Source organism: Frankliniella occidentalis, unplaced genomic scaffold (assembly GCF_000697945.3).
Source record: "Frankliniella occidentalis isolate FOCC.00 unplaced genomic scaffold, Focc_3.1 Scaffold10, whole genome shotgun sequence".
Lineage (NCBI taxonomy): Eukaryota > Metazoa > Arthropoda > Insecta > Thysanoptera > Thripidae > Frankliniella > Frankliniella occidentalis.
The window spans coordinates 3,401,066-3,408,949 of NW_026267140.1; the positions used below are offsets into that span (position 1 = coordinate 3,401,066).

General features: G+C 59.9%; 2 protein-coding genes and 1 long non-coding RNA gene across 4 annotated transcripts in view; 1 reads left to right on the forward strand and 2 right to left on the reverse strand.

The window, feature by feature from the left end:
• Positions 1 to 1,111, reverse strand: LOC127752340 (uncharacterized; the record flags this gene model as incomplete). Its single annotated transcript, XM_052277408.1, has 3 exons — positions 810 to 1,111; positions 575 to 724; positions 1 to 323 (listed from the first exon to the last, which is right to left on the reverse strand). Coding segments are annotated over exons 1-3 (726 nt in total), but the record flags the coding sequence as incomplete, so codon positions are not given.
• A 283-nt stretch (positions 1,112 to 1,394) lies between these two features.
• LOC113217715 (uncharacterized) overlaps positions 1,395 to 7,884 on the reverse strand; it is an 11,632-nt gene continuing 5,142 nt past the window's right edge. For both annotated transcript variants that reach the window (XM_026437740.2, XM_052277481.1), the window contains exons 2-5: positions 3,576 to 3,739; positions 3,271 to 3,470; positions 2,967 to 3,144; positions 1,395 to 2,862 (exon numbers count right to left, since the gene is read on the reverse strand). In XM_026437740.2, the coding sequence (XP_026293525.1) occupies positions 2,667 to 2,862; positions 2,967 to 3,144; positions 3,271 to 3,470; positions 3,576 to 3,739 (738 nt within the window). In that variant the 3' untranslated portion in view covers positions 1,395 to 2,666. The remainder of the gene's footprint in view (positions 2,863 to 2,966; positions 3,145 to 3,270; positions 3,471 to 3,575; positions 3,740 to 7,884) is intronic.
• Positions 2,689 to 3,542, forward strand: LOC127752352 (uncharacterized). The gene is made up of 3 exons (XR_008012329.1): positions 2,689 to 2,807; positions 2,950 to 3,158; positions 3,237 to 3,542. It is a non-coding gene; the product is annotated as an uncharacterized LOC127752352 (long non-coding RNA).

Genomic DNA, 7,884 nt, shown 5'->3' on the forward strand with positions numbered 1-7,884 from the left:
CGGGGGTGGAAGGTTGTATAGGGTAGTGGGCTGTACCGACGTGTGCTGCCACGGTGGTGACCATTCGGGGTGAGTAGGGAGTGGGGGGAAAGTGAGAACAGGAAGTGGAGAGGAGGGCGGGGAAGGGTACGGGTGGGGTGCGTGACTCGGCCTCTGGGTCGTCCACTGCGCGCCTGTCCAGGAGAGCGACGGACTACTAGGGCTGGCTGTCGTCGGCACGCCGTAAGTCGACGTGCTGCTTTTCAGTGGCCTTGTGGTCTGCCGGCCAGCCGTGGACGTTTGGTCGCCCTCCGTGCACAAGGTAAGGGTCACCTGGGCGTAATCTGCACAAGAAACCACAGGACTTTTAGAAGCGGACACTCGACTCATTCGGCTGTCAACTATTTTATCCAACAAGAAAATAACGCCACGGAGTTCTCGGAGTGCCGACTGACAGGTTCGATGCTTAATTCACTATGATTACCCACATTGCTGCTACCTCCAGTCCAGTGTGCGTCAATATTTCGTCACCTGATTGGTCGACACTGTTTATTCCGAGTAGCACGCGCGCACCCCGTGGCCCTAGGATACGTACTGCGTTCCGTCATGCAGCTGAAGTAGAGCATGTCGCACAAGCTGTCGAACAGAAAGTACGACTTGTTGACGTCCCAGTAGCCGCACGCTGGTCGCACGCCGCCGTTGCCCTCCTTGCACCTCAGCCCCGTGCACAGGACGTGATCCCGACCTATACGACAAGGGCAGTCACTGGCAGCCGTACGACGCGTATCGGCACATCGGCACCCAGTCGGCGACTCCGCGAACCCACTTACTCGTCGGGATGTAGTCGTGGTGCGCGTCAATGTCGTCGTCGGCCAACAGCAGCCGAGGCGGCACTGTGCTGCTGCTGGTCCCCGCAGCCGCCGTGGTGTTGGTGACGGCCGCGGTGGAGGCGGTGGTGTTGGTGGTCGGGCTCGGAGACACCGCGGCGGTGGAGGCCGAGGTGGTGGCGGTGCTGGTGGCATGACGGCCCCCCAGCAGCAGCGCCGCGGCCAGCACCGTGGCCACCACCCCGGGCAGCACCATGCTGCCCACTGCCGCCGATGACGCCAGCCCCCCACCGGCGGCGCCGCTAGCTGCGCTAGCCCCCCGCGGGGCCCGCCGCACTGCATTGTGTGTGATACCGCCAGAGAGCCACGGCCTGGCCGGTGCCCCGCGCGCTACACTGGGCCGGCCGCGAGTGCGAGTTGCAGCCACGAAGCTGCAGTTCCTGAAGCGTTCTGAAGAGGAGGCGCGTGCGGGATGGCGCCTGCACTCGGCTGGGTAGGCAACCCATCCTACCGCGTCGTCTCGCGGGTGAGTATGGCGAGATGCTCTCCCTGCGAGGAGCCGGGCTTGGTCAAAGTATCAGGCAACGATTCGTCGGCTCATTTTGTTTATTTTCTGGTTCGTCTGTTGTTACACTTTGTTTTATATGCAACCTCTGGCAGATCATGAAAAAGTCCCCCCCCCCCCTTTCATAAAGTACAGGTTTTATACGATCACTTGTTTTTTGCGGTGGTGGGCGGGGGGAAATGCGTACGTACACTCACACTGTATATTGAATGCTCTTGAAGCATGGAGCCAAACTCGAAAGCCAAAACTACAATTAAAGATTCCACCGGGTCCGCGTAATGTGACTCAGATGGGCATAGTTCTTTTATCACATAAAATTCTCATTACGTTATCTTGGGTACCACTAATAAATGTCTATTTAAAGACTTCAGATTCACATCTCTCGTATTCCAAAGTTGCACAAAAATAAATTATAATCTTTCATAAGTTAGACATTTTAAAAAGACACTTAATTACAGACACGCGAAAGATTCATACCCTCCTCTATTTTTCTCTCACACATACATTCACATTCGAACATTTTAAATTTAACATAAATAGAAGAACTGTTGGGTTGAATCGTATTTCTTCTCGCGAAAAGTGTTCAGCTTATCTTGAGAAACAATTTCGTTTCGCCCAACACCATGACCTGTTTTTGAAGAACGTATATGCTGAAAGTCCTTGCAGTCATACTTGGTAAACTTTAGATTTGTGAGCCCACAACCATGGTCACTATTTGAGAGCGTGCCACAAAAGACAACGCACTTTGACGAAAGAACAGAAAAGAAAGACTGCGACTTAAACACGATAGAGTACGACCCCAGCTGAACACTTTTCGTGAGACAGTTCCGCCACTCTGCCCAGCCCAGCGTCACGTGAGACTGGGCAGAGCGGAGCAGCGCCTCGAAATAAGACGCCTTGTTTTCAGCTCGACGCAGCTCGACCTTTTAGCGGGGAATGGTACACAATTTGCTCGACCAGACATGCCGCACGTCTCGCATACCGTTGTGGGACGCCTCCTGGAACACCTCTCCTCAGTGGGCCATAGAGCAAAAAACAACGCGAAGAAAGGGGGTACGAGTATCGAAGCTAACGGTATGATCGCTTACTCGTCACGGCGCGGGCGCGACACGACCCCGCTCGTCGATACGAGTACCGGCAGTGCCACGTTTAACCTCTCTTCGCATCCTTTTCTAGGCATATTAGCACGTATGTTACAGATCAGTCTCTTTGCGCGCCAACGGTTCTTGAAAGATACGAGAAAAACTCAAATCCCGCAGGGCTTGCATGACGATGTCGACAGCGGCGACTCCTCTTCAGGGCCCTGGAGGCGGCGGCGCCGACGGCTCCGGGGCAGCTGACGCTGACGATTTGGGCCGGCAGACGCAGCCGCTCTCGACGAGGACGTAGTCCTGGCCAGTCAGCGTGACGGGTCCCAGCGGGATGACGAGGAACAGGTACGGCACATACGTCTGCGTGCACTCGCCGCGCACCACGTCGCACTCACTCGATCTGCAAAGGGTGCAAACAGACGTGCAGTCAATGTCTTCAAGCCGTCAACACGAATGGAATCGATTTGTATGTCCCCCCCCCCCCAAGTGTCGGCGGCAACTTACTCGCACACTTCGAAGACCACCTGCTGCAGCAAGTCGGGGAACTTCTGGACGATGGTCACGGGCTGACCGGAGGTGAGCGACACGCCGTACATGGGCGCCGTCGTGTTGTACCTCGTCTTGCACAGCCGGGTGGGTGCCGTCGTCGGGCAGGCGTCCCTCTGCGAGTAGCCGCTGCGCGCTGCGTCGGCACAAGTAAGTGAGAAGTGAGTATATTGTTGTAGTACAGTGAGTATATATGGTTGTAGCCAAGCTGGTGCGCCGTCCCTCCAGTCGGGGGCGGCACTAGAGCGTCACGAGGACTCACCTGTCCGGGCAGAGTGCTCCATCTCGGCCTGCTTGTTGGTGATCTCGTACTGGCGCAGCAGCGCCTGCTGGGTGACGCGCGGGTCCAGGGTGGTGGGCGCCGCGGACGCCCTACCCGTGCGCGCGGACACACCCTGCGCCCACAGGCCCGCACTCCACGACCCGCTGTTGCCGCGACCCCAAGACCGCGCGATCGCTGCACTATGGACAAGGAAGATCTAATTGTTTATTTTTGCAACCCTATAGTAATGGTCGAATATAGAGTAAAATGGACTACGATTATGACACCCCTTAAGGAGTACTTACGAGGGATATGGGTTGCCGCTGGGCCCGATGCAGTTCAGGGGGTCGTTCATGGCGTCACCCCAGAGGTACTTCAGGCCATGCCCGGCCCCGGGAGTGCACTCGGAAGCGACGGACACGCCTTGCGAAAGCACCAACACCACCAGCGCACCCGCTGCGCACCACATCTGCAACAACAAAAACATCCTGGTGAGTGAATGGGTCCACTGAGTGTTTAAATAAAGCAACGAGACCCCAAGCGCGGGCCTTGACGCCCACACTTTGGTACCCGACCGCCCCGTACCCCTCGCTCTGTTCCCAACACTTTTTTCTCGCGTCGGTGACGGTGACACAATGATAGTCAGCGCTGACGTCACAAAGCCTCAGGAGGGACACGACTGTGGGGACGGGGCGCCCGGCGGCGCCTGTGAGAGCTGCGAGGTGGAGGTGGTCGCCGACCACCGACCATGTCGAGGTTGACAAGACATGTCACGACAGGGAGATTTGCGGAACGAACCCGAGGCGCTCCCGCTTCGAGAAGAGCGGGGCTCTGACGGCGGGGCTTAAGTCGGACGTCGGACGGCCGCCGCCACAGCCGCCGCTGCCGCCGCCGCCAAGGGCTTTCCCGATGCTGCGACCGATGCTGAGCACGGCTTTGTGGGCCCAATGGACCGATCCGTTCCCTGCCTCCCTCGCACAAAGCGACTCGTGGGAGACACCGGCGAGCCAAACGGCAAGCGGAATCAATCAGGACTCTCCCGTGAGGCGCCCCGCCCCGCCCCACCCCGCCACGCCACGCCCCGCCCCGCCCCGCCACGCCACACCACGCCACGCCACGCCTCGGGGATCCCTTTCCGGAGTCTGGGGGAAGTAGAGTCCAATACGAGGAAGGACGTGGGGGGCGAGGAGCGGGGGAGAATTAAAGGATTTCACAGGACAGGGGGGCCCTCGTAGAGGCGATGCATGCCGCGAGGCAGAGGCGTGTGGCACGCCCGGGCCGGGGGCCTTCTTAGCCGGTGCCTTTCCGACACCCTCAGAGCAGTGGAGCCGAGTGAAGCCCACCCAAATCGCCTCAGTGTGCTCTCGTAGCGCAGGCCCGGCGCGCACGGCATGCCTCGCGGCACTACCGCTCCGATTTTCTTTCGACAAACATGGAAATGCGGCGAATAAGAAGAACAAAGAATTACCATGCGCTCCCCGCGGCAGCCCTCCCCCCCCTGACCAATGCCCCGCACCGCACTCGCGACCCCATTCTCACGCCCGCGTCCCGTTAACCCCGCAGGACCCACGGGACGCCCCTCCTCCCCCCTTTCCCCTGTCGCCGCACGGCATGGTGAGGAGGACCCGCCACGCCTCGCCACTCCTCGCCACTCCTCGCCACGCACCTACACTCCAGGCTCCGTGGACCCTGACTGAGGACCCCAGGACTTGTGGTAGGTGTGGGAGGGGACTGGACTTGGGCGAGGTGGGGCGGGGCCGAGTGGGAGCGGAAGGGGTATAATAACGTCCCCGCCCTGCACCCGGAACAGAAAATAATGTTTTTGAATCAATTACAATCTGCATTGGGACAAAAGGCAATGCTCTTTGCAGGATTCAAACGCATAACCTTGTCCCGACAGAACTGAACTTAGTTCAAAAACTTATACTGTTCTGGGTGTGGCCGCTGTTCACGCTCCCCCGGCCTGGAATGGCCTGGCCAGCCCCAACCAGCCGAGGGGTGGACCACCTAGATATTCCATGTAAGTACGTACACACTGAAAAAATATTCCAAAACATTCCACATATTCCAAACATATTTCTGATATTCCCAAAGTCTAAATTCCCCCCCCCCCCCCCCAAAAAAAAAAAAAAATTCCAGATCTTCCAACCGTATTCCAGATATTTCAAAAATATTCCAAATATGTAAAATCCAGATACTTCACAAGTATTCCAGATACATATGTATTCCGTATACTTCAAAAATCAGAGTGGTCGACCCCTCGCAATCAGCTGATCCTATCTGCGAGAGGCCGAGGCGTCGCGAGGAGGCCGCGACCCCGCGACCCTCTCGCGCACTGGGATGCTCGAGTGAAGTGCATGTGCGTGTGCGTGTGTGTGTGGGGGGGGGGGTGCGCGTGCGAGGCATTCATATGACATGGCAGTGGGCCAGGCCCGGCCAGCCCCGCCATCCGCACTCACAAAAGGCGGGGCCGTCCGTCCGTGTGTGGTGCGGTGCGGTGCGGTGCGCGCATATAACGGCAACAAGAGGCCGCTGCTGCCACGGCGGCCTGCTTGCTCGAGCAGACACACTCTCCTCACCCCCCCCCCCTTTCTTCCGGCACGAGCCGCTCGACCCGCCGCGCCCAGCCGCGGCCCCGCCTCCAGCTGATCGCGCGAGAGTCCAGCAGCAGGGCCCAACAGCAGCGTGCACTCAGTCAGGGTTTAGGGCACCATGCAGCAGAGGCGGAGGGGAATGTTTGTAGTACCCCGCCAGATGCGACCAGTGCAGGTCAGCCTGAATGGCCTGAATGCTCGGGACAGGCTGACCCTGCCCCGGTCGCGAGCAGTGTGTGTGTGCGAGTGGGTGAGTGCGGGGAGAGATGGGTGGGCGCCCTACCGGCGCCCGGCGCGGGCCTGACCACCGGCGGCGTAGACACGTCGACGTCGTCGGAGACACTTTGGAGGGAACCGGTTCGGTTCCCCCCGTAAATGCGGCGACGCGACGCGGGTCCTGGGCGCGGCGGGGCGCGGCGGGGCGCGAGACGGCGGAGGGGAAGAGAGGGATGTGTGCCAGGCCGGCTGTATGACCGGCCGGTATGGACGCGGCACACTTCGCCTCGCCCCGGCAGTGAACCGGGCGCCGTAAAAAAATCATCGCAAGTCGCATCACAGAGTTGATGCGGGCATGACGGGCGGCGGCGGCAGAGAGGGGGGGGGGGTAAGGGCTGGGACGTGCTGGAGCCGGGCACGGGAGAGAAGACTCGGGGACGGTGGCGAAGGTGGCGGTCCTTAGGGTGGGAACGCGAGGCAAGGCGCGAGGTGAGCGGGGCCGGGATGAGGAGGGGGTGGGGGTGGATCGATGCCGTGCTCTGTGTTGTTTGTGGCTGACGGCCCCTAGTTTTTGACTGACATGAGGCTTGCTCTGACCCCAGCCTCGCAGAATAATTGATGTAGGATGGTGGTGGATTGGTTGTCGGACAAGCCCTGACCTGAAAGGGATTGGTCTTCCCCAAGTTCAAGGCGCTGCCACCTTGTGGGCGAAAGCAGACCCCGAAATGTCCCTGCCTCGGCCACCAGAACGAGGCGTCCACCTCGGCGCACGGCAGCACGGACCACAACGATGACCAAATAGGGCGTTTCCACAAATCTTGTAACGGAAATGTAAGTTTTTTTGTGGGCACGCCCGCCCAAGGTGCGTCGGGGAAAACACACCACGAAGACGCTATGTTTTTCTGTGAAGGCTGAAAATCAGTATAAGACAGATTGGCAGTCTAGCCCCGTTCAGAACGCATGGATATGCTACCCAGCGAACAGACGTGCGGGCGGGTTGCCTATTCGCTCGGAGCCGTAAGGCGCCATGGTGTGTTTTGTTTAGGGCTGCGACAGCCCGCCCGCCAGCCTCACCGAGGAAGCGGCCGCAGATTGCAATCTCTGCGCTGGGCGGGCGGCGGGGCAGGTGCTGGTGTGCCTGCGCGGCTGCGCGGCCTGCGACAGCCCCGTCACGATGGCCGGCCGCCCCGCCCGGCCTGTCATCAAATAACATCGCGTTTTAGTATTTCCCGTTCCGGAGAAATGAAGCCTCATTCCTTCGAGCCGAGCAGTCGACCCGTAACTGGATGATCCGCTGGCCGGCTGCTGGATGGCTGACCGCGCGCGGCCCCAGCCTTTGCTCCGGCCGCTGGTCAATGGGGACGGGGCGGCGCTGGCGGGGTCACTGCGGGGGCGGTGCGCTAGCGGGGTCACTGTGGGGGCGGCGTGGGTGGCGCGGCTGGCGCGGCTGGCGGGGGCGCTGAGGATGCTATGCAAATAAACTGATCCAAATTTTGTTTCTTTCCGGACGGCTAATCAACGCGTCGAATCGATAGCGCCCTGCGGGCGGGACCACGCCAATACCCCCTCCTCCTCTACTTTCGCTCTGACCCTGCGGGGTCAAACGGACACCGGTCAAAACTCTGGGCCTGAGCCACATGGGATTCGTTTGCCATTTCATTTGTTCTCCATCCTCCAGCCCCGCCCCTCCCCGCCGCGGTGAGGGTCAGTGTCAGTGTGCAGTCCCGTTCTCAGAGTGCAGCATGCTCTGAGCGGCTCGAGTTCACGTGGTAGCTCAGCCAGCTGGCTCCGTGATGCTGGGGCG